This window comes from Tenebrio molitor, chromosome 3, assembly GCF_963966145.1.
Source record: "Tenebrio molitor chromosome 3, icTenMoli1.1, whole genome shotgun sequence".
Taxonomy (NCBI): Eukaryota; Metazoa; Arthropoda; class Insecta; order Coleoptera; family Tenebrionidae; genus Tenebrio; species Tenebrio molitor.
This window is the reverse complement of record NC_091048.1, coordinates 17,311,894-17,339,434: the sequence shown is the minus strand read 5'-3', so window position 1 is coordinate 17,339,434 and position 27,541 is coordinate 17,311,894. Positions and strand designations below refer to the sequence as shown.

The 27,541-nt window shown below is 32.9% G+C and overlaps 1 protein-coding gene across 5 annotated transcripts in view; it reads left to right on the top strand.

The window, feature by feature from the left end:
- LOC138125589 (serine/threonine-protein kinase 32B) overlaps positions 1-27,541 on the top strand; it is a 110,394-nt gene that overhangs the window by 8,880 nt on the left and 73,973 nt on the right. For all 5 annotated transcript variants that reach the window (XM_069041001.1, XM_069041000.1, XM_069041004.1 and 2 more), the window contains exon 3: positions 16,915-16,970. In XM_069041001.1, coding sequence (XP_068897102.1) covers positions 16,915-16,970 — 56 coding nt within the window. The remainder of the gene's footprint in view (positions 1-16,914; positions 16,971-27,541) is intronic.

Here is a 27,541-nt window from a genome sequence, read left to right as displayed (position 1 = left end):
TACATATTGCAACAATATCTTGATTTCAAATTTTGAAAATAATTATAACTGAACCACGATGACTCTTAGTCCTGTCTCTTTGACGTTAAAGCAAACATTTTTTGTCAATTCGAAAAATTTGTTTTTACAATAACGACGACATGCTCCTCGTTTATGGAAAGTGTGGAAAGAATTCTGCCACCACTGCGAATGTTTACAAGCCGATGGTAGACACTTCGAACACCTTTTTCATTAACTTAATTTGTTAATTTATTTGTTAATTTTGATTAAATACAGGTTGTCTGCCAATCTGACATTTCTGAGAAATCTTTCCAACTTACTTTGATTTCTAATTTAAAAGAAATAATATACAACGTGTCTCAGAAATAAGTATACAGGCTGTTTGATAAAAAACGCCTCAACCCATAACTTTTTTATTTATTATCCGATTTCAATGAACAAAAAAACCGAAGATATGGTTTTTCATGCGCTACGAGCAGCCATAAAATATTTTTTTTGACATTATTTTCAGTAGCTTACGATAGTCAACTTTTTTTTTTTTAATGGACACATGTAGTTTTTTAGGCTCAGTCTGATAAAGTTTTTTTTTCTGAATCTAATGATGTATTAAAAGTTATCGTCTGGTCCATAGCTGACGGAAAAAAAAAACAATTTTTAATTGTGGTTCAGTTTGTTATGAAATTTTCAAGTGTGCCGTGAAAAACAATTGGAATACAAATAGCAACAAATGTCAAGTGTGAGTTTGAAAATTTTCAGGTGCAATCTTGAAGAGTTATATTATTATTTTCTTGGAAAACATAAATAATGATAATTATTATTATTTTTTTTATTAACTTTTTGTTTTTGACTAATTACGATTTTTATTACACTCGAACATAAAATAATAGTCAAATGACTGCTATCCTGCATGACTGGCAATGTTATTTTATACTTAAATAAAAAAAGTTTAAAAAAGCAGATGAAAACTTCTAAGCTGACGTTTAGATGACATTTATCGTACTTTGTATTCCGATTGTTTTTCACGGCACTCTTAAAAATTTTATAATAAGCTGAACCACAAAAAAATGTTTTATTTTTTTTCAGTTAGCTATGAACCAAATGATAACTTTCAATACATCATTAGATCCAGAAAAAAAAACCTTGCCAGACCAAGCCTAAAAAACTACATGTGTCCATTTAAAAAAAAAGTTGACTATCGTTAGCTATTGAAGATAACGCCAAAAAAAAACATTTTATGGCTGTTTTGTAGCGCTTGAAAAACCATGTCTTTGATTTTTTTGTTCATTGAAATCAGGTAATAAATAACAAAGTTATGGGTTGAGGATATAAACATTCGACCTTGCAAAAGGTCATGTAGTTCTGATTTTTTAATATGTTCTTTGGACCTCAGCCAAGAGTAAAAAACCAAATTTGCAACTTCGAAAGACTTGTGCGCGCTGCGTGGTAGCCGAAGAACAGCAAAATTTTCGCACTATTTTCAGTTTTTGCTCAATATCTCTTAAGATATGAGTCTAACAGAAAAAGTTGAAGTTATCTTTTTTAAACTAGATTAAATTCACTTCAGTTTGAGGCCGCAGCAAACTTTGTGCGTCTAGCAGTTTCCGAGATACAGCTCTTCAAAAATTGGGTATTTTTTCCAAGAAGTGAATTTTTATTTATTTCTCTTTTTTTATTAAATATCGTCAAAAATACTCGCCCCATGAGAAAAGTCAAGGGCAATGAACTTGAAGCGTATTTATTTAGCTTTAAACTGAGATCTGATGGGCAGCTGCAGTTCCAATGCTTCTCTAAAAAGTGGCATATAACCGAAAACCTCGAAAAAGGGAATTTAGGAAAAATAAATGAAAACAAGTTTTCAGAGCATCAAACATCACGTATAGAGCCTAAACCGATCAAATAAGTAATTTTTACGTAATTTAGTATGTGTGGTTAACAACTTGAACTGTGAAGTGTGTCTGTGAAGTCGGTGGAGAAATACTGCCCTCAGCGCCAGACTTGTTCTGATTGTATGGAAAATCATCAACTACCCCAAGTATGCTCCTTTGGAACGGGTTCATTAAGCAGGTGACAAGTGGTCTTGATTTTTATGGCTCAAAAATTATTTTCCTCTCATTTATCCGCACCCCACCTACTACTTACGATACAGTGTTCATATCACCTTTTGACGCCAGTGAGAGAAGTAAAGGTCATTTTCAAAAAACCTGCTTTGTTGCTTTTGATCAACCACTGTTCTTTAAGGCCAGAGATATGGTTGAGGGTGGCCAACATTCTGAGTTAAGTTGCGTGGTTGTGAGGCTTGGAGAGCTCCATCTCCTCATGTCATTCATGGGTTGTATCGGTGCAATAATGGCAGGGAGTTGCTTGAAAGGGCTATTTATGACTATTTATACAGATCACAGGCCTGGACAAGATGCTGAATGGTCATGCCTATTCACGAGATGTACGAGAACACATTTTGACTAATCTAATATTGGCTGCCATTATTTTGGATGAGGTAGACTTGACTGGGAAAGAAAGAGCCGAAACTGAGAATAAGCTACGTGAGAGTGAGAGGTCTCTCCGTCTCTCATCTTGTTTGTAAAGGAAAATAGGACTTACCAAAGCCGAAGAGCCAAATTCAAAACTGCATTGCATAATTTGGAAGGTAATCAAAGCTGTGGGACCAATATTTTCACACGTCTACTTCCGTAAAACTATTCATCCAGGCAGAGCGTCAGGGTGATTAAGAACCTTCACCTGTATACTATCGATAAAATGCTAATTTGTTTTCATTCGGTTGGTCACTATTTCTTCACAAAGAGTGTCCACTTATATTTGCAAGATATGATGGCTCTAGAACAGCGGATGGATCCAACTGAGTTTAAGATATTCATAGAACAAAATTTTACAATCCGCCGATCCGATAAATTTTGGCCCGGCCTATGGTCAGATTTGATTGCTGATGTGGTTTATGAAAAGCTACGGTGGATTGACACATGTGCGTGGAATCTCCAGCAGTGAGCTAGCACAGTGGACCGTAAAAATAGGGTTCATAATAAACATACTTGTATATGCCAGGACATGTACCCGCCGGAGCTCAAATTAAAGCGCGCCAATGAATGAGAGGAAAATAATTCTTGGTCGAACAAAATCAAGACTACTCGTACTTGTCACCTGCTCCATGAACCCGTTCCAAACGAGCATACTTGGGGTGTTCGATGATTTTCCATACAATCAGAACCAGAACAAGTCTGGCGCTGAGGGCAGTATTTCTCCACCAACTTCACAGACACTCTTCAAGTTGTTAACTACACATACTAAATTGCGTTTAGGCCCTATACGTGATGTTTGATGCGCTCAAAACTTGTTTTCATTTATTTTTCCCAAATTCCATCTTTCGAGGTTTTCGGTTATATGCCACTTTTGAGAGAAGCATTGAACCTGCAGCTGCCCGTCAGATCTCAATTTAAAGCTAAATAAATACACTTCAAGTTCATTGCCCATGACTTTTCTCATGGGGCGAGTATTTTTGACGATATTTAATAAAATAAGAGACGTAAACAAAAAATTTTCACTTCTTGGAAAAAATACCCAATTTTTAAAGAGCTCTATCTCGGAAACTGCTGCATGCACAAAGTTTGCTTGGGTCTCAAACTGTAGCGAATTTAATCTAGTTTAAAAAAGGTAACTTCAACTTTTTCTGTGAGACTCATATCTTAGGAGATATTGAGCAAAAACTGAAAATTGTGCAAAAATTTTGCTGTTCTTTGGCTACCACGCAGCGCGCACAAGTCTTTCGAAGTTGCAAATTTGGCGTTTTACTCTTGGCTGAGATCCAAACAACATATTAAAAAATCAGAACTACATGACCTTTTGCAAGGTCGGACCCTTTTTTATGTTTATATTGACTGGACTAGTTCTCGTCAAGAACAACAAAATGTTAATGTACTTATCATTTTTTCGAAATATAATTTTCATTTCAGTATTTTCGAGTGGAGAATACATACTCGTAGATATTGTGTTGGTTATGGTGAAACGTCGGGAGTGCTCCTCGAGTCTTGAGAATTTCCGTGCTACTTCTTGTACTATGGCGGCCAAAAAATTTTAGCCGTCACTTTCTGTCATTTCAAAAAAAGAAATGTAATCCATACTTTATTGTCATTATGATTACCGTCTTGATTATTTTTGGATTTTTTGGGTTGTAAGTTTCAAAACTCGAAATTATTTTGTCATTTTCTACTACATAGACCGTTTACCTCAGGTTATCTATGTCCTGTCGCGAGCAATAAATTTTGGTCGTCAATGTCATTTCAAAATTTGGTTAGATTTCGAAAAGTAAATTTCGGAAAATTGATAAAAACAAACTTTTCGATATGTTTTAAAAGTATAAATATTAAAGTATATTTAGCAAAATGTGTTATTGATTGTCGCACACACCTCTCAGACGAGACGATAGATATATGCCGTTCACGATTATTTTAAACACGCAGGAGGCCGAGATATTTTTTTGTTAGATTGGCGTCAGGTCCTGTCATATGACGTTTCGTTTTTAAATATTCGCATTGTTGTCAATTCCGTCATTAATTTAGTTAATAAGAATTTACCCAGAACTGCCCTACAAATATGTATGTTTCATTTCAATTACAATTTTACGATTATTGTTCCTAATGCGTTCAATTATTTAAAAAATGTAACAACTTGGGAGCAGTGTTCGGTTGAATTATAACCTAAAATAGATTTATTAAGACAAATCACAATATTGCCAACTAAAATGTCAGATTTTCATAGATAGTCCGAATTTGAAATAATCGTGAATGGTTTATATGAACCAGTAACATTTAAGCATGCCTCCTTCGATAATAATTATTCACTTTCGTATTATGCGTCTTGCTCAATAATCGTACTATTTCCTTTAAGAAAGAAACAGTAAACATGGTAAAAACTGTCACTTTCTAGGGAAACACATTTAATTTTGCTTTGTGTGTGCAATAATCTGACCGAATCTATTTCGTGCTTTTATGATTATCGACCAATTTGACATTATTGGTGAATTCAAGATATTGTTTCCTTTATGTACACTTCTGTTTACTGAAAAAGCATACACGTACATTTTGCTTGTAAAAATCAGATTTACCAGTACCTAATCATTGTCAGATTGTCAGATACCTAATTGAAATAACTCGATTTCAGTCAGTAAAAGTGTTCTTAATGCCCTCTCTAATGTTACTGTTACATTATAAGTATTATTCTTTATTTTCAAAGTTGATTGTGGATTCTTTTAAGTCTCGTATAATTAAAATTCATTTGTAAATTCTTACCTGATAACTTAATATGGGTAAACATGGAAACAAATATCAATAAATTTACTCAGCCAAAAAATTGCAAAAATCTCTCCGAAGACGTGTATGCTTTTGCCGTGAACAGAAGTGTAACTGTCTTGGTGACGGTGACAATTGCAAGTGTGCGAGCACGGTTTGTGATCCGAGGCGTTAGCTGAGGTTCCACAAGTGCAAAAAAAACTGTTTTTTGTTAAAATATTACTGGATAGGAAATTTATTTTTCTTCCATTGGCAAGATCAAGGATCCAAGAAGCGACTGTGACACCACAAAAGTCAATTAATTTTTCAATTATTCAAAACGTACAAACAAATTCTTCTACTATACACAATGTACAGCTTGCGATAAAGGATACAAGTTTGCCTAACATCAATATTTCACACGTAGAAAATTGTACAAAAATTCCACATGTGTCAAAACGAAACGTCAAGCTAATTTTAAAGATCTTTAGCGATTTGGAGCCTTTAAGGGGCTCGTCGAACAAAAAAACGTTGTATTCAACTCGTTCTTGTGTAATTTGGGCTTTTTTTGGCACCCGTGGACCTTTAAAACTCTCGTTTCACTCGAGTTTTAAACTGGTCCACTCATGCCAAAAAAGCCAAAATTACACACGAACTCGTTAAATAAATAACTACAGTCTGTTTTTTAATCAAAGAACCACAACACCGCAATTTACACCTAAAATAGAGCTGACAACATTGTACACTTTTGACCTAGGGTGAAAAATCTCATCATATAGATATTGAGGTTATTAGAGATATTAGAAGCGCAGCATGTTAATAAAGTTAACAATAACTAATAACAACTAACTTGAAAGTTTAATAAATGTCTTACTTTGCGAGGCATTTTTAATAACACGTTCAAATTTTAGATGCGAGTTTGCGTACTTTCAAGGACATTAAAAATGACAGGCGTTGGCTGGTATAGCCAACAGATATCATTAAATTTCCTAAATTTAGTAAAATTTTATATTTGCAAACCTAAATCAACAGGTCGTGGTTCTTTGATTAAAAAACAAACTATATTAATCATTTTATTAACCCGAGGTTAATAATGAACAACCCTCACCTAGCAACGAAAGATTGTCGTCACTTATTTCATTGGTTAACGTAGACGATTTTCATAGCAACCGTTTAGAAATGACAACTCGGATCCGTCGCATCCGACAAAATAATTTTATTAATAATTATTATCAGAAAGGGTTTTAACGTATCTATGTAGTAGTGAAAAAATAGTATACAAACCACGGTAGAGAAGTCCCTTGTAGCCTTCGCGCCTTACATCCCTCGGCGCGCCTCGGGATCTAATCTTGGCGCTCTGGTTATAATCATGAATTTCTCCACCTTGGTGTATAATACAGTGAGCGGCAAAAGTATGGAATAAATTCATTAAAAATTAAACAACATTTTTTTCAAAAAAATCTTTGGTCGGGTCAAGTTTAGTTTATAAAAATACATGTTTTAATATGAAACAAAATTCCAAGCAGTCATTTATTTTCGAGTGATGACGTCATCGATATTTTTTTTAAATGACAACCCCCAATTTTTTTCTTGATTCTGATAGCCCTTTTAATTGTCTAAACGACAGTATAAAAATTTTGTTATCTTACATAAGGAAATTTTTGAGAAAAAAAATAAAAAAGTTAGAAAAACTAAATTTTATAATTAACAGAAACAAGTGAAAAACTGTGTTACTAACTGCTTAAAATTATGGAATTAAATGTTCGAATTGCCATCCCCCAGCTTGTTGACAATAAGCAAGTTTTTGAAGAAATTTCCCTTGTTTTAGGTTTATCCCCGCACCCAATCAAAATTAAAATTTCTATACGTTGTGTTTCTGTTAAATGAGTCATTTTCGAAAATGTTTTGTAAAACAAATAACACATACGAATGAAATTGACAGTACCATTTGACTGTTTGATTTACCTACTTGTTTTTTTGACTTGTTTTTGTTAGTTATAAAATTAATTTTTTCCAACTTTATAATTTTTTTTCTCAAAAATTTCCTTATGTAGGATTACAAAATTTTTATACTGTCGTTTAGACAATTAAAAGGGCTATAAGAATCAAGAAAAAAAATAGGGGCTTTCTATGTATTTAAAAAAAAATATCGATGACGTCATCACTCGAAAACAAATGACTGCTTGGAATTTTCTTTGGTATTAGAACATGTATTTTTATAAACTAAAATTGACCTGTCCAAAGATTTTTGTGAAAAAAAATTTGTTTAATTTTTAAGGAATTTATTCCATACTTTTGCCGCTCACTGTATACTATTCATCTATTATTACTGCGTTACTGGGGCATGTGCATATTGTCTTTGGTAATTGTTCACTTTAACTACTTCTGGAATTTTCGCGTTTTTTCTGGCTAGACAGCCTCGGGACGTCCTCCTACATCGTTTCCCACCAGTCAAACCTTGTGCAAATGAAAATTTTCCTTACCCTTTAGTTATCCTACTAAGACTTGACGCGACCTTGACGCGACCTTGAAACACATCAAGAGAGAAAAAAAAAAGGCATTTGCACAAGGTTTGAATGGTGGAAAACGATGTAGGAGGACGCCCTGAGGCTGTCTAGCCAGAAAAAACGCGAAAATTCCAGAAGTAGTTAAAGTGAAGAATTACCTTGTCTTTAACTAAAAATTCTACATTCAGGGAATAGCTTAAAATGAAGTTTTTATTTTAGCTGACGAAGAATAAAAGAAAATAGGTTATCCACGATTACTTGCAAGAATTCGTGATTTAAAACAGAGGCAATGGTCGGAATTAATATTACAACGGCTTATTTTTGAACCAGGGTGTGTTGTTGGGCGCTGCGGTGAATTTATATTTATTTCCCTGACGCAAGCGGGTGTTGTACGGTTGTTTCATTATTTATTTCATGTTTATTTTGGAATTTATTACACAAATATAAGCCGTCACATTGTCTGAAAGCAAGCGGAAAATGATTAACGAAACTTTTGCACGGTGCCGTCAAGTTTACTGTTATTGAAAACGCTTTAAAGTTGCTGTCAAACAGGGCACGGTTTTAGTCTTAATAACGTAATAAGTTGGGAAATTCTAAACAACAACAACCGTAATTATTATAATTTATGTAAGGCGGATATTCAGAACCGAAATTAAATTACGTATGCCAAAGGTACTTAATAAACATAGATGATTGCTACTTACAGTGCCGTAATAATAATGGAAGTTACGTCTGCGAATTTATGAAGCAGAAAGTACTCAAAAGGGACGTCAAAGTAATATAGCAAAACACAGATAAAATTACATAAATTATCCTTTCGTGTTCGAATTAAATCGACGTATTTGTAACTGCGTACACCTGTCGCCTGAAGGAATACCAGGAACCTGCTTTAACCCCGTCGAACAATAACTATTGCGTCACAGCTCTTCGATAACAGCCTCAAATAATTAACCTGCGATCCCAGGTAAATGTTGTCGATAATGAAAAGACAGTGTTTGCTTTTTGAGTGTACACCAGATAAGTTCAGATTAATGGGAAAAGTATACTTACAATAGTTACTTGTATATCAAGGCTTCGAAGTCATTCTTTAACGTACCGTACTTTAACGTACCGCTTGCGGCCTAGGCAGACAATCTCGAGGATTTTAAAGAATTTCGCGACCAAGGTGTACACAACTTTTTTTTTTGTTCGACACTGTCAGAATTTGAGAATTTTCTCCTGTGTGAATGGATTTTGATAAATGTCACAACTTGTCAAAACGAAACGTCAAGCTAATTTTAATAGTATATTATGCAACAAGGTTTATAAACGGCACTTTAGACACGCGTTTTATGTTAGGCACGAGCGAAGCGTAGCGGAGCGAGTGTTTAATAAACAAGTGTCTAGAGAAGTTTATAAACGAGTTGAATACTATACTTTTTCTACGACCAAATTAACAAATGGAACACACAAACGAAACAAGCAACTTTTTTATTAAACGTTAATTTAAACATACAAACTAAATGAACATACCAAATAGGAATATATATATTTCTCAGGATACAAACTGTTGGTGGCTTCAGGTCCATATTTGTAAAATACAACGAATTATTCCACTGCAATGACGTTTTCTTTCACGTCGGATGCGAAACTGATAAACGTCAAAATGCCAACTTGATCTAGAGCTAAATATGTCCAAAAAATTCAAGGCGTGTTTAAAGAAACTTCGAACGTGTTTAATATCCCGAAAACGCCCGAATGGACACCAAGTTGTGACTAATGAACAATCGTTTTTAAAGTTACGTTTTATACACTATTTATCAGTGCAAAATGTGACACTTTAGAGAAGGAAGTAGAAAAAGATCTTTACGTGATTTTTGGGTTGTCGAACAAAAAAAAAAGTTGTATTCAACTCGTTCCTGTGTAAATTGGGCCTTTTTTGCACTCGTGGGCCACTCGTGCCAAAAAAGGTCCAATTTTCCCAAAGAACTCATTAAATAAACTATTATTGTACAACCGAAAATTTGTAATTATTATAAAACGCACAAGTAAAATTTACTTCATTGTCAATCAATACATATAAATTCGACTTACATGTCGGAAATGACATAAATAAAACAATTCATTTTGTAAATAATTGTAAAAATGAAGAGAATTGTAGTGAAAGTGATGTTTCAGTTTCGTGTAGGTACTCCTCCAGAGTTAAAAAGTACGTATTATAAATACTGCGGTTTCTAATTTCATACCTGAAAAATCTAAATGCCAGTCTTACGTGGAAACTCTGACTTGTATCAATATTAAAATGACGTTTACTTTAACAGCCGTTGTTAAAAGCAACTGTTTTAGGTACGCGAAGTGCCGTTTCGCGTACGGTTGCACAAAATTGCATTTGACGAATGGAAGAGTAATCCGTTATTCAAAAATCAGGATATTTCAGAACCAACCAGTGCCGATAAACTTTTTCTCTCGTTGATCGATAATATAATACAGGGTCATTATAAGTTATTGTAGTCCAAGTTGGCGTAAAAACTGAATGCAAAATTTTTGGTTGCTGCTCTATACAGAGTGATCAACAAGAAACCAAATCAAGAGTGCTACCTCATCTTTTGTTTTATCGAAACGTATTTCTATCATGGATCAGCCGCTTTTATTTACTTGCTGTGGACACTCGTTTTGTTGGTTGCCTACCTCTCAAAAATCTATCATTAATTGCCTTTATAAATTTTTTGTAATTCATTAATAATAGATTTAAAAGCAAGTTATAATTAATTATTATTTATTACTGATTAAGGAAAAAAACACACAGTTACACAAAATTCCTTCATAAGGCACAATCTTGAGTTACAAAATTTTAAAAATAATTATTTTTCACAATTCTTTGTTTTGTTGTTTTCTGTAAGAAAAGTGTAAAAGTTATTATTCTCTAATTTTTGGGTAATTGAGAACTTACTCGTATGTTTTCTAGCAGTGTTTAAAACATTTAAATTACTCCAAGGTCAAAAAATAAGTTTTCACAAAAACTGCTCAAAATGTTCTCCATTGTGGTCCAGTCAGAATCAAACTCGCCTCTCATAATTTCAAAAACCCTTATGAAGCTGTCAATTTGTTTAGGGTAATGTGTGGGTTTTATTTCTTGCAACACACAAAGGAAAACAAATTAATATCCTTCTTAAAAAATTTCTGATAAGTGCCATATATATATATATTCGTATGAAGAAAATTACAATTAAAATTCGAAATTCATAAAATAATTATGGTAAATTATATGTTTTTAATTTGTTGTAGCCAATTTAGGGCGTCTTCGGTAAGTAGATGTAGTTTGGAGAAACCTTGCTGGAATTTAGTAAGGGGACATTCTTCCAAAATGTGTTGTGCCATAACACAATTTAACTTGTTGTCTTAAACGCCTTATGGAAGTTGAGGGATGTTCCTTGATAATTTGTTGAACATTTTGCACCATTTCTAAAATTTGAACTAAGGACTGACCTGACTTCTTCTTAATGATGGGTTATGCTTTGCTAAAATTAGGCACTATAATTTTAAGACATTGATAAACTTGTTGATAACCAATACCATCAGGTTCGGACATCTGGCTTAAAATTCTTCGGTGTAAGGGGGTACAAAGTAAGGCTAGTCTTCATTTTCTTGTTTCACCCTCTTTCGAAAATAATCTAATAAAAATGCCTTCTCTTTAATGGTAAAACCCATTTTACAACTTATTCTGGGATAATTATTGCTTACAACTTCAATAAACGTCTGTAAACTTTGCCGAAATCGAAGATTTGTTTTCTAGGTTAAATCACTTAAATTGTCAACAACAACAACCTTGAATTTTGAAATGTGACATTTCAACGAAGCATCTCCGTACCAGTAGCGTCGCGTTGGGCAATAAAGATGACAATTTACTTACTCTTACAAATGTAAAATGTTGCTCTTGTTAATCTTATAAATTGTTTCCCTTATCTTATAATAATAATAAAATGCACAATTATAATTCCAACGTCTAAAATTCATAAAGTATCATTTTTATTAAGTAGCGTTTGAGACCAAAAATTGTCTACGCCCATGTTTTGACCGCTTATGTGCATATGATTTTGCTACGACGTGACCGATAATTTGCAACGCTTGCTCTGATTTGGATTCTTGTTGATCACTCTGTACATATAAAAAATGATGAATAAGTGAATACACACCGTTCACAGACAGGAGTTAAAATTGTTGCAAAACAACTCAATATTCTTAGATTCAATCGTTAATTTAGAAAAAAAGAAATAGAGTTCTCATCAGTAACAAAAATTGACAGTTCACAGTGAGGCGGCAAAACATTCATAAGATGACCCTGTTAATATTTTTAATCATTAACAAATTTACCTTTTTACGTATTTTTTTTTGTATCAGTTTGCAGATTCTCTGGAGTAACAGGAAATATGTAAATGCAATTAAATGTCGGTTAAACATTTCACATAATTATGCTTTTAATTATTTATAAAATTGCGTTTCATTTGATTAATTTATTATTCATTTTCAGTAAAAAGATTTTAATGGGATTTGATGGAAGTGTGGCAGACTTGCTCATCTGCAATGTATTGACATAGTTGAGGGTTATCAGATATTTCAGTTCATTCAACAAGATCAAGTGAGGGAGTTTTAACGAAGGGTGTTAACTAAAAACTAAAAATTTATAAAAATATGTTTAAAATTAATCAAAGATTACTTCAATTACATTCAAATTTTATTCACCCTATTTTTTTAATGTTTATTTCACAATCAAAGAATTTTGTTTTTAACAGTTCTCTTATTATGAGTAAAAAAAATGCACACGTAGATTATTACTACAATTAAATGGAAAAAATGAAAAATCATAGTTGGCTGATGATTTTGAAATTTGTGTAGAGGTCTAGATGTTAATTCTAAACATCTTTTCTTAATAACTTTTTGTCGTATTTACCATGTAAAAGGCACTTTACTCCACAGAAAAACAGGTTTTTTTTGAAAATTTCCAAGGCATACTGGATTTTTCAAAACTAAAATTATATTAAAAATTAGTCTCTAACCTAAGGCTAAACCCCAAAAAATGAACTTTTTTTATATTTTACAAGAGTCGTTTCACCTATTCGGAAACACACTGTATAAATGACAATTATTAAAAACCACTTTGAAATTTTTCTTGTAACATCAAAAAAGCAGGGCAATATCGAGTCAAAAGTTGGGCTATCTTCAATAAAGGCCAGTTCACACATATTTGTCAGTTAAACGTCTGTCGAGAATAATAAATAATAAATATTACGTTTATTTTGGAAAAGGTTTATAAAATTGTTAAATAATTAAATAAAATTACAACAATGGGAATAAAATAACAAATTAGATAGTAGTTTTATTATAGACACACCACTTATCACATAATAGAGAGAGTGACTGAAATAATTGGAAATTTGATGCTGTTCACATAATTCGAACAAATTTCACTAATTGATGTGGAATTCAATTAGTTTTTCCGACTGCTGACGATATTTTATGTCGGTTTTGTATAGTGATAGATTTTTAAAAAACAAATGATCAATTTTAAAAATCCAGATTAATTATTGGGTAGTTAAATTTATTCCAGTCGACGCCGAAAGGACAACAAGGAAATAACTGGGAGATGGATGAAACGTGCGGACAGTAAACGTCGAGAAGTAGGTTACAACTATCACATTATCGCACTATTTCCGATTCGAATACATTTCGAGAGAGACGAAATTATCGCATTTCGCCAGTCGTCAAATGGAATCATTGTCAACGTTAAAATCCAATCTTTTCAAGTGCAGTCGTTTTTAATTATACGACAATGTTTTTGACGCGACGAGAAATTTTCAATTACACTATTATTATCTGCTGATTGACAGGTTCAACTGTCTAGTAGTTTAATTAATCAAAGAAAAGAGCCGCTATTACGTTGACAGATGAATATTGAGTCAATCAGATCGGATGGCCGGCTGACATCATCATTCCCTCACGACCTGTTGGCTCGTGAGCGAAATTAATCCCTTCCGATATATTAACAATTAACGAAACTTTACGTATAACGAGTCAGTGCGTCTTTAATGGATCATCATCATCAGATTACACGTTATCTTCAAATTGTATGCAGCGTTTTAGGTCCACGGGCGACGCCCTCTTTAAGAGCGTCGCTATCGTTAAACCATTAATTTCGCAATAAATTCAATTTATTATAAGGCAGACGCTTTTTTGAAGTGCACGACGTCTTTTGCGCCGTGAAGATTATCGTATTTGATTGGAGGTGGTTTAATATTCTGCTCGGAAAGCCGTGCGTGCCGTTATCATGGAGTTCGTTGTCTGCTAATACATGACAACAAAAAAACATCAATCGCGATTATTGATTAACGAAACCATTTGTACTCACGGCATACAAAGCCAAATTTGCAAAAGGAGAGAAGTTTTTTTTTCTTCTTGCCAGCACGGCGTTTTATAAATTTTAAAAAAATTATAAAATAGTATATTATTATACGAGTTTAACAAGACGTTGTATTAGCACATGAGTGTGTTTAAAGCACGACGAGCGTAGCGAGAACGAATGTGATAATACGTCTTATTAAACGAGTATAATATACTATTTTATTTACCTTGCTTTACTAATTCCTGAAATTTCAGCTGTTCAAGTTTTCATATTAGACTAGGGACTTTCGCGTGGGTTGGTAACAGACATTTTTCACAAAAATGTAAGGTTATTTTACTAAATTTACTTCGTAGTTTCCCTGCGTACCATGACGCCTGACGTCAAACGGCTGATTCTGCCAATATAACAAAATCTAAAAGTCACCAAAAACAGTTAAATAATATGTTTCATTATTAAACTGTTTTCGGTATAATAATGAGCCTATTTGTAACTCAAAGTAGATAATAGTAATTTATTATACGAGTTTTATAAAACACCATTTTGTCGCTCGCGTTTTTTAGAGCACGAGGAGCGCAGCGACGAGTGCTATAAAGCAAACAAGTGCGACAAAATGGCTTATAAAACGAGTATAATACAATATTTTTTCTATTTTGCCCCTTAAATTTAAAAAAAGTTCAAAACATAATGCTAGGAAAATTATATTTGGCAACTATACCTAAGGGTTGGTAACGCTAGTAAATAGACGAACAATTGTAAGTTTTGAATTTAAAGTGTCGTGAAGTGCTGTGATCACCTAGCAACAACTCACTATGAGTCACTGCCAACATAAAAAATATAAGTAAATATTCCTGAAACGCGTATCGAAAAGAGCTCCTTTTCGAAACCCGTTTGAGTGTTATACTGACTGTGTTATAGGTGCAAAATAGAAAAATTATTTTTAGCAACGTTCGTGCTACCACAATGGATGGTTAGCCCTAAAAACGCAGATGATTCAATTAAAGTTTCCTCTGAACTACCATTTCAATAATTAGCTGATAATTAATTTATTTATGCCTTCCTTTGGCTTTGATCCTCTATTCCCTTACTACATCTAAGAGCTGTCTTAAAATGACGTCAGAATCTTTGGGAATTACCTCAAAACCACTATCATGAAAAACGCGTCTTTTTTATAAAAGCAAGAGTTTGTAATTGTCTATTTAATTTATATATTAATTTAGACTTGCGTAAGAATATGTAGATATAAGATATGCTTTTAAACAACAAAGTTAATCATTTCATATAAAGCTTTAATAATATTTCACTCGCCGATTTAACAGATGACAAGTAAATGAATCTAATTATATTAATTCCACTGGTGTTTGTGTAACTAAAGGTTTGAAATCATCAGTTTCAACTGTTACTGTTTAAAGCAAAATTGCAAATTTGTTTTGATACACATACTTAGTTCAAATACACTGACCGGCACAAAAAACGACTCATTATGATTTCTTTAATAAATGATCTTGAAATTATATTTGTGCTTATTTTTCTTTAATATAGTTAAATTGGGATATTTTCCATGATCGAAAGTGCTATGGTCACCATGGTAACCGAATTGTTTTGTGTAAATAAATTATTAGAAAATTTGCGCTACTTTCATGTTGTGTTTTTGTCCGTTGATTTACGTGTTAAAAGATTTAATTTGACAATACGAGATACTAATTCAAAATACTGTTCAAATTTTGGCAATTTTTCATAACATTAAATTAAAAAAAAAAAATTACGTACTTTTATTTTTTTAATTAAAATTTTATTTGCTGTGTTTAATGTTTTGTTTGTCGAATATTCTTTGGCAAAGAATAACTTAAATAACACTTATCAATACAACATCATATCAAAAAATTTTTCTAAGACAATGAATTACTTAATTATATTAAAAAAATTCAAAGTGAGTCGTTTTTTGTGCCGGTCAATGTATTTAATTTCCGGATTGTATATTTTTAGATATTTGACATTACTTACCTGTTGGGCAAGTTACTATAAGTACGCAACTTGAAAGAATAAGAACTTTTTATTTAGGAACTCAAATCTATCTTACAGTTTGCTCTTGAAGTTTTTCTCAAAATATGTGGATTTCATGTTAAACAATTTAAGATATGTAGTTTATGTTAATGTAAGAGTGAAGAAGGTTAAATGTGTCGAAAAATGGTTACTCAATGCAAAATAAAGCCACAATAATATCAAGTATTCATTAAATTTGAGCATTCGAACGATAAAATTGCAAGCACAGAATTTGATTAAAAAAAAATTCCGTTCAATAAGTTTTGTTTAAATCCTGTTAGATCGATAAGAAACACTTTCAACATCCCTAATCTTGACGTATACTCGTTTTCAGGTGATCAATTTGAATTTGCGGTTTCTATTGCGATGTTGGTATTATAAATGTGAGCGCAATGTCCGCTGAAATCTCTTTTAAAATACCTTATCAGCGTTATGCTGTCGATATTACTCAAGTTTTCTCGTTAAAGTTTCTGCACATAATGGAAACTGTCAACAGAATTCGGGATAAATCTTATTTCGGCCGATGTTACCATCTTGTGTGTAATCTCGTTCACGAAAAAAATTATCGACTCGAACGCTGATTTATGGAGACAGTTCCAATCCTTTCCTTCAAGGATAATTCTACAGTTAAATCCACAAATTCAGTTAGTCGCAAAATCTGTTAGTTAAGTGGGAGAATGTGAGTGAAATTGCCTAAATATTTGTTCTGTTTCAGTGAATTTCGACCACTTCCAAATTTTAAGGGCCATAGGAAAAGGAAGCTTCGGTAAAGTAAGTAGATTTTATTTTATTCGAGCAGAAAACGTCTCGATTTTAATGTGGCGCTATTCACAGTGAAAACCGGATGAAATTAAATGTTCTTTACATTGTACCAGATTCTCCCGGAGTATTAGAGTGGCTTATTTTGAAGTTGCAATTTGGCGGATGTGCGTAATCGAAGTTTCCAGTGTAACACCTCTTTGAATATAATAGACTATATGGTAATCAGAACCTGTTATACGCCACCTGAGAAGTTTCAAACTTACAATTCAAGTTGACCTAAAGCGGTTGTTTTATTGTAATGTTGTTCCGCCTCTAAACTTATAAAAGCGGTTTACGAATATATTTAAATGTGTTTAGCTTCAGGCACGAAGTGATTTTCTAAAGTAAACGCTTAAAGTTGAATTGTCGAGTTTTCCAGTTTTACTCCATTTTTTGCGAAAACAAAAATAAATATGAATCAATCTAAATTCAGATTTCAACTGACTCCAGGAGTTTTGGTAAACACATACAGACTGATTCACATAACTTTTCGACCCCAACGAAATGCAGCCAGTAATACTCCTGGGATTATTGACAATACTTTTTAGTATAATTCTGAAATATTTTTTGTTAATTAAAATGTATTTCAATGACGAAAGGGTCGATGTCGATATGATATTGATATCAGTTTCTTAAATAAAAAAAATTGTCGATTACTGCCATACAAAAGTTGAAAATTATTCATGTTTTTGAATCAAGTTATGAATGAGAAACGTATTATTGGCTGCATTTAAAGTTCATCAGGGTCGGAACATTATGTGAATCAGTCTGTATTTTCCTTCTAACCTAAATCTAATCAATGTTTTTTTCTATTCGTCTAAACTAGTTCTTTGTGAACATTTCGAACAAAATAAAAATCAAGAAAATCCTGTGAAAATATTGCAGGCGGGTAAGTCATTTACATATTTCTAAAATATACCGAAAAATCTGTCGTTGAAAGAATTTTAATCTTGACGAGTGCGCTGAGAAACCCTTTTTTAAGTTTTAATAACAAATTTATTGGGGCTTTTAATAACTAGAAAATTCTCATTTTGCTTTGTACTGTTTAATTTATTACAGTGTGAACAAAACGATGCTTCGTTCTATTCAGATTTCATCAAGGATCTTCAGGGTTATTAATATTATAAATGTAGTCGAAGCAGGTCATGCCCATGTTATGAAATTTTTTCCGCTTTCTGTGAACTGTCAATTTTTGTCCCTGTCACTGTCATTTTTAGGTGAAAAGTGCGGTGATGAGGATTTTATTGATTTATTTTTTTTAAATTAACGATTGAATAAAAAAATATTGAGTTGTTTTGCACCCAATTTAACTCTGTGTGTGAACGGTGTGTACTCACTTATTCACATAATCTTGATGTTTTTTATATGGAGCGACAACCATAAATTTTACGTTTTTACGCCTACTTGGTCTACAATCATTTATAATAACCCTGTATAACAAAAACAAATTGTCAACTTTTAATCCTTAATTATTTATCAAAACTCTTTCGCTTTTTTGTTATTGATGTAATGTGCTTTGTTGTTCATTTTTTTTATTTTAATGGCAGCATTGATCGAATTCAAATAAAAATTTATTTTTATACACAGTTTGGCGTAAATGAATTATTTATTGTCCTTTTGATTAAAGATTTTTACAAATTGATTTATTTTTTTTAATCTGAGTTTGTTGAATTCTATACATAAACGAAAAGTTGATACATCGTCGAGTAGCTTCGTGAGGAGATTATCATGTTTTTTTTTTTAATTCAATTGACAAAACAAGATTAAGATTAAGGAAAAATTAAACTTCAACAAAGTCTTATTTTGTTCCTTTTTATTCGATATTCTTGACATGTTTATCTTTTTGATCCCTATTAAAGATTGATGTAGTAATTGAAAAACAAGCATTGTCAATAGCAGGAAATTTAATTGCCATCCAATTAAATTAAATTTTGTACAATTGTGGCCGTTCTGTTTTCGCACAGCAGATAAAAACACCAATCAAATGAGCTTTTTTTGCAGATTAAAAAGACGAAATTTAATCAACTCGTATAGAAATTTACAATTTAATTGGTTTCGCCAAAATGAAACGGTTGGAAAATAATGTATTATTAAATTCATACGCCGTTCATGATCCAGCAACTAAAGTAATTTAATAAACTTCAAATAAATGGGAATGAATCTTTGAGAGAAATCACTGGAAATTATTTCACAGGAGTGTTGCAGTTACGTTTTAGCTCAGTTTTTAATAAGTGAACAGTAGCTTATTAAATAAACTTCTTCTTGAAAAAATGCGACGAACGATTCTAACATTTTGGTCGATCCAAGGTATTTTTGTGTGATATCTTAGTTCATTGTTGTTGGTTGACAATAAGTTACAATTTTCTTGGTATGATTTGTGCTTTTATAAAATAATGATACCAGTATACTGTCATAACGTAGTAGAGCGTTTAATATCATATAATAGGACCAAACAATAACATGTGGAGAAGCGATACAACTGAGCACGTGCTGTCAAAGCAGCGCTGATATCTTCTATATTCTGAAACAGTCAAGTCTGATAAGATATCATGTGGTGGTGTATTACGTAATAACATGAAACCATTTAATATTGTATTATTAAACGTGACTCAATGAAGATAACGTACCTCTAATAATAACCATATAATGTACATGTTCATCTCAGAACCTCTAACAAGTTGTTACAACATTTTCAATGACGTCTGGATCAAACAAACAGCAGTACAAAGGGAATAATATCTCAGAATAATATTCTTTTATTCTGTGCGCACCGAGGAGCCACGTAACGCTCTTGGATGTAACTACATATTTTAGTATCGTTGAAAAATAAGAATTGTTTTTGATGCGCCCAGCATAATCTTCACGTAAATCCTCGCAACAGATTTTATGGTTCATCTGTGTTCTTTTAGTTGACAAGAGACAAAAGCGCAACAAAACAGGAAATAAATAAAGAAGCGAATTTTTGTAGTTATACTCGTACAGTAAAATTTGGCGGAGGCGCCAGGCATAACTATGCTTTGCCGGAATTTCAAGCCATAAAGATGGAATTTTATTTGAAATGAAGCTTGCTGTACAGGGCCGTACAAGGGCGAATTCGAAATTTCGCGGTGAAATTTCCCCGTCGCCGCTACAATTTAGCAATTAAAATGTATAATGTAATAATCTCCGAAGTACAAATTGACTTTCAGAGAATTGCATACATTTTTAATGGTGTTTCGAGTTTCCAACTTAATTAAATTACCATCAATGTTAATAAATTAGCGTTACAATTTTAAATGGACGGTACTTCAGGTTTAGCAATTGTCTAGTCGAAAAATTCAATTTTTTTTAATATCATTTGCGAGTCTTTTATTTAAGACAAGCATATTAAATGTGATGGCAAACCACCCACCAGCACATTCTTAAGTAAAAAAAAAATACTTTACACTGAACGACGTTGAAGTAAAAATACGTCTATACGAGTGTGCGATTGACAACTCATAATTTCACAGCAGAAAGACTAGAAAGTTTCCTACAGCTGTTACAGGTATTAACACAATTTTAATATTCTCGTTTTTCATCAAAATTTCTAATTATTACAAACTTGGAGACTCTCCATTAGTTTTTGCAGGGTAACTTTAAATTGTCTTTACGGGCCTACTACGCGACATAGGCCTAAATTAAACATGTTTTATAAATTGTTTAGACGAACAAGGAATCGTTAATGTTGTTTGGTAGTAAAGTTTTTCCTGTTCACGCTATAAAGCGTAGAAATATTGTTATGCATGTCATAACATAGCATCAACATTTTAAATTCAGGTTTATAGTAACAGTACAGCGAGCTGGTATGTTGTTCCAATCAAATGGGTAATATCTGACGTTATATTGTTTCATTTTCTGATTTATATCCTTAACCACTAAAACACGTTTACATCAAAGTACAGTGGACTCCCGATTATCCGAAACAGTCGGGACCGGAGCCTTTTCGGATAAATGAAAGTTCGGTTAATACGGAGTTTTTGTACAAAAAAAAAAACGCTAAAATACAGTACATACTAATACACTGCTTTTTTCATGTTCTCTTTGATTAATAACTGATAAGTCTCATCAATTTTATTGTACTCGCTTTTTTCATACACTTTCGCTGTAGTGCGGAGGATGCTAATACACAAAATACAGCACTGTTTAATTTTTTTTGTGATTTTTTTCCATTCGGAAACAGTGCTTATACGAACACAATCATTTTTGACAACGCTACTTTGCAATGACTCTTCTTTATCAAGACGTAATGGCAGTTCATTTTGCCTAACACTAGTAACACTTTATTATGTTGCTCATGGTTATGTCAACTTTAACCTGAACAAATTAACCTTAAAATGCATTTTTCTAATTTTGACATATAAAGTGACACTTTTCAAAATTAATTGACGTTGGGAAACGTCACACTTTTCGTAACTGGTTACGAAAAGTAAAATCTTTCCTAACTGGTTAGGAAAAATTTATTGTATCATCAATTTGACACTGTCATATTTTTTGTTTTTAAGCAAAATAACCGTGCCTACTTACCTACTTGATATTTTAACACAATAATAATTTATTATTAATGAAATTCATTACTTCGTTTAACGTTTAAAGAAACTTTTTTTTGTCAAAATTAGAAAAAATCTTGTATGTAACACTTTAGGAAATGCAATTTTGTGTAACTCGTGTGATTTTGCGGGATCTCGCTGCGCTCGTCCCGCAAATATTCCACTCGTTACACAAAATAACGCAGTTCCTAACTGGTTACATAAATAGCTATTCTGTTAGATCTGAAATGAGATTCGGAAGTTAATTCCCACAAAAACGAAATTTTTATTAATTCTAAGAAGTGCACGTGCAAATTCCGGATAATACGGAGTTTCGTCTAGATTGTTTCGGTTAAAACGGCGAATATAAAATTTCCCTTCGTTTCGGATGACGCGGCGTTTCGGTAAATCGGGATTCGGATAATCGGGAGTCTACTGTACATATAAAATAACCGAGGAGTAAAAATATAAAGCGTTAAAAATGTAGACTTCCTCGCATAAAATTGTTTACATACACGTTATTAATTATAGTGTTATGTTTTGTAAAAAATCCAAAATTGCTGACTGCTCGAGGAGATGTCTAGTACGTGTTATGATAGAGAGCGAGCCCCCCCCCCCCCGTTTTTATATACAGGACTATCCCAGAACTGCCGCATGATATTTTAATAGCGTATTCTGGAGTGAAAATTAAGACTAAATTTGAAAAAATAATTTCGGGCTATTTAAATGGTAAACTATTGAAATTAACCAATCGCGTGAAGCTTTTTTCAACCTTTTCTAAGGTATACTGAGTAATCCGGCTAGTTGCTAGGAAGGAAACAACTTATACAGGGTGATTCTGAAATAAGTTTGGAAAAAAAAAAGTGGAGTTTCCTCGAGACAAAATAATTCTGCGTAAATGACTTTTGGAGGTGAAATCAAAAGGAGGGAAATCACCCTATATCCTTGTATTTCTAACGCCTATGAATAGGGAAAATTTGTCCGAATTTGTTCACTTCATTAGCAACCATTGTTACATCAACTCCACAATAAAGTCCTAGGTGCAAGCACACTGCTTTGTAAATGTTTCTATGGAAATAATCGAGAGGAGTAAGGTTACATTTGTGACTGAGGGGCACCTTTGATTATTATTGTTGCTAAACTACCAAGATGATCAGGTAATCACCTTTAACTCAGCAGCGTACTAGCAGTTTTGACCAAATTTTCAATCATTTGTATTTCGAAAACGAAAAAACTTTTATAGGAATTTTTTTTTGTCTATGTCTTCTTCTCATCATCACCAATTACCGGTTTTTTTTTCCAAACTTATTTCAGAATCACCCTGTATTTACATTTTTCAAAATTCTTATAAATTTAGCTAGTCCACTGTGCTTGACAGAAATGAAATGTCAATGTGACATTACTTTAATAATAGTTGCGTTGAGGCACGTCATCCTAAGATGGAAGCGTAAATGTTGAGCGGACACACGTTAACACACTCGTTAAAACTAGCGAAAAATATTGATGTTCATGTTTGACTGGAATAATACTTCCACAGAATCAGGTTTTTAAACAGGGTCAAACAGAATAGCAATGTTGTTTTGCTTTTTTAGAATTAAAAAAAAAGTTTAATAAACAATCAAAAACCATAAAAGTTAACAATTTGTGGACACTGTTATAATAATTCCTCAAAATGACTTCCAGCAATTTGGACACAAAGGCGTGCTCGTCTTATTAAAGTTGCTTGGGCGCCTTGAATCATTTGAGGTGTAATTCTTGTCAAAGTTTTATGCAATCTATCATCCAGTTGTTCTAAAGAGTTCACCGGTGCACGATAAACATAGTTTTCATATGACCCCACAGAAAATAATCTCAAGGTGTGAGGTCTGGCCACCTAGCCGGCCAATTTATTGGCACACCACGTGCTATCCAAGAATCAGGATACGTATCTTCCATCAAGGATTTGTTGAGCTTGCCTGCACTGGAAGATCAACCTGAAACTCTACAGTCGATATTTTATCTGATAATCGTTTGTTTATAAATACTTGCCAATGAATTTCCCAAAATCCCAGCCCACAGATTGATGCTATATGTATAAACCGATGTTGAAATGCATTAACATGAATTACACGTACATTTTCGTCTGCCCATACATGATAATTATGAATGTTAAATGTTCCGTTTCTTGAGAAAAATCATTCATCCGTAAATAAAATACTTGCAAAACGTGCAACGTAGGCTTCTACAGCTTTGTAAATACTTTCACCACATGCTTCATAACCTATGAGCATAATTATTACAGTACTCTGCACCGGTAAACATTTTCAAAAGTGTTCGCTTTTCGATTTTAAGTAAAGATGATCCTGTCAAAATGACGTTAAGAAATGTCGCAATTATTCTATTACAGCGGACCAAATAATTCAAGAATTTCGTCGTATTATGAAAATCCATGGAAACGAAATAAAGTAATTAACTTACCTAGTAAAGCAGTTAACAAAGGTCTTGTGATTGGTATAGCTACTGCAGGACCTTCGACATTTTTCCTTTCAATTTTAGTCTTGATTTTCACTGAAGAAGTTGCTATTAAAATATCATGCGGCAGCTCTGGGACACCAGTATACAGCGTGAACGTAGCCCGTTCGTTATAAACTTTCTGATTTTCCGAAATCGTATTAATACGAAAATTGGTAGCCGACTATTCAAGTTCAAGTCGACTGTTCCACGTTCAAATAAGATATTTTCAAAATGACGACACTTCCGGAAATACCGGAAATCGACGCCAAAATTTACAATAAATTAATGTTTTTTAAGACTTTGCCTTAACGTACACGAAAAAAGTTATTCAAATTTCGGCCTCATACCTGAAAAGTGATCTGACAGCGCTACTTATATGAAAATAACTATTGTGATCGAGTATTCTATGGATTTGAATCCGTATCTCCTTTGCGATTGATATGTCGAAATCTAACCTGTGTTTCAATGTGTGTTTATTGGAGCGTGGAGTTCAAGTAAAGTCATACGATTTCGGATTCATGGATAACTCGCTTACAAATTAATTGGATCGCTTTTTATTTGCAAAATATGATTTGATCATCGCAATATTAAATTTTACATTATCATAATGAGTGTCTATTAAAATCTTGGTGCAAATCCTTTAAGCAAATCACAGCCACGCTATTTCTGGTTGGTTATTAGATGGATTTTTTTATGAAAGCATCAGTGAAAAGAAAGCATTAGAAAACCCGGTTTTGCTAATAATGAATTAGCGTTTGATGTAAGTACAAGACACGGGATGGGTTGGTAAATTGGTTTTGTGATGAGGTATAAGGCAGATATATGATTTCCCGGCAATGGCTGAGATCTCGAATCTCGTCGTCTTGGCGTTCATGAATTTAAAATAGAAGCCACTGGAGGCATCGTCATTTCCAATAGGAAATTTGCTCAAGGTGCGAGACTAAAATTAAGTTTGTCTCAAATGGTAAAATTCTTTTTCAATAAAGAACGTCAAATACGAGATTACGACGATGTTTTAAGGAAATTTAAAGCGGACAACGATCTGTACTTTGATCATTCAAGGTATTTCTTAGATGAATTGCATTTATTAAAAGGATTATTATTTTTCGATACAGTGAACATGAATAACTTCTCATCACGGTTTGTTAAATTCGAAATGGAATAATGTGACTAACTTATCCATTATTAGTGTTGAATGTTTGCAGAATATCGGGCGAGCTCGCAAATTTGCACTCTATAAACGATCATCTGTGTGCACACACCTAGGCTATGTTCATTAGCCATAATTTAAGTCATCGCTAATTAGTCGTTAGTGTTTCTAGCTATTAACCCCATGAGTATAATCTTCTGTTGTGTATTTTTAATCATATTTGTGTAAATAACAAATTTAAAGCTCGTCGGTAATTTCAGCCTCTCCATTTCCAACGTTATTTGAATATCACTCTTGCTCTTCTGACCTGAATACTGAAATCTGCTGGCATTATCCCTACTCCAAATTATTCTATTGTTCATAATTTCAGGCGAACCTGACTAACATTTTCAACTATTGCAAAAATGTTCACTGTGTTCAATGTGACTCAACACGAAAACCTGAAATAAAAATAAATATTAAACACGTACGTACTTCATAGACTAGTGCTGCTGTTTCAGTGAAATATCGATGCAAATTTGTGGTATATGTACCACACGCGCCTTAACGTCAAATAACCGAAAATACCCTTTTTTATTATACCTGCATCAGAATCGCCGTTTTAAGCACGCCTGAGCGTGCGAAAACAGGCGATTCAAGCACGCCGAGCTTTAAAGGTTGCTTAGGTAACAACAAATTCACCTACATTTTGAACAATGATAAATAAACATTTATAGAAAATTTATGATAGCAACGAAACAACAACAATTGATCATTTCTATATCAACGATTAATGACACAGATTACTTCGAAAAAGGTATTTCAATTTACTTTTTTTATTATAATTTTCAGATTGTAGTCCAGGTATAATAAAAAATAGCGTATGATACACGTTTATAAGGGCCTTTACAGCACGCACGACGAGTTTAAGAGCACGACGCGTAGCTTCCTTATAAACTTGTATCATAATATACTATTTATTTACAAGACTATTTACTTTTCTACCAGGTAAAAAGACAAAATTACGTTAATTGCTCACCTCGGTACATCGGTACATTTTTTGGTAATTGTTCACTTTAACTACTTCTGGAATTTTCGCGTTTTTTCTGGCTAGACAGCCTCAGGGCATCCTCCTAGATCGTGTCCCACCATTCAAACCTTGTGCAAATGCCTTTTTTTTCTCCCTAGTTGTGTTTCAAGGTCGCGTCAAGGTCGCGTCAAGGTCGCGCCAAGTCTTAGTATAACTAAAGGGTAAGGAAAATTTTCATTTGCATAAGGTTTGACTGGTGGGAAACGATGTAGGAGGGCGTCCTGAGGCTGTCTAGCCTGAAAAAACGCGAAAATTCCAGAAGTAGTTAAATTGAACAATTACACATTTTTTATTATAAAGATTTATCTCATCTCTTTAATAATTTAATTCAACCATAAAAACTAAAGACATTGCAAAATAAATGAATACCTTTAGTAGATTTTAAATATCAAATTGACAAAAACTTATAACGAGTGTTATAAAAATTGAACTTTTAATTGTAACAAATTTTGAGTGTCCGAAAAGAAAAAATGATTCGTAACAAGTGATACTAATTAAAGTAAATAAATTCAAGTGGAACCGGAGTGCACCTAGCAATCTAGTCTAGAGGAGTGAATAAACTTGTAACAAAATTAATTAAAACAGTGTAAGACAGTTTGTAATAAAATTAAAAAAAAATGAAAACATTAAAAATATTAATTATAAGTACCTGTTGGCTGTAAATGAAATATGTACCATTAAATCTGAATAGGATGACAGGTTATGAAATTATTAACCGTATCAAAATTACTATACTCAATAATTGCGTTAAAACTAACAATTATAATTCACATGATTGAAAAAATGAAAATTGCCAAAAGAGCAAACAAGGCAAATGTTATTGTGTTAAATTTAGTACATATATAGTTGGTCAACGTTTGTTGCTAAATCACACTCCACGATTTTCTATTTATTTACCTCAATAATTGTTAAATGTAAATGTAAAGTCATACTTGATTAATCGTCAGCAAATTTAAAATGATGTGGCTCACCCCAAAACCACACGTGATTTCTTATCCTGCCCATTAATTTGTTGGTTAGATGGTGTAAGGTTTTGATGTTTTGATGTTAGATGCACTAGAAGCTTAAACTAAAGCATTTGCTTCATTTTCGTAATACTCGTACTTTAGAAGGAATAAAATTTTCAGTAAGCTCAAATCCGAACCAGTATTCGATCAATTAAGAAACTTAACTTCAGAGGATCCGTGATTAATAAAACCGCTGAAACGGTGTTTTTGTTTGTGCCTTAGTGGATTCAAACTCCCTTAAGGTTATTCAGTAATGATTACAATGACGAGAAGAT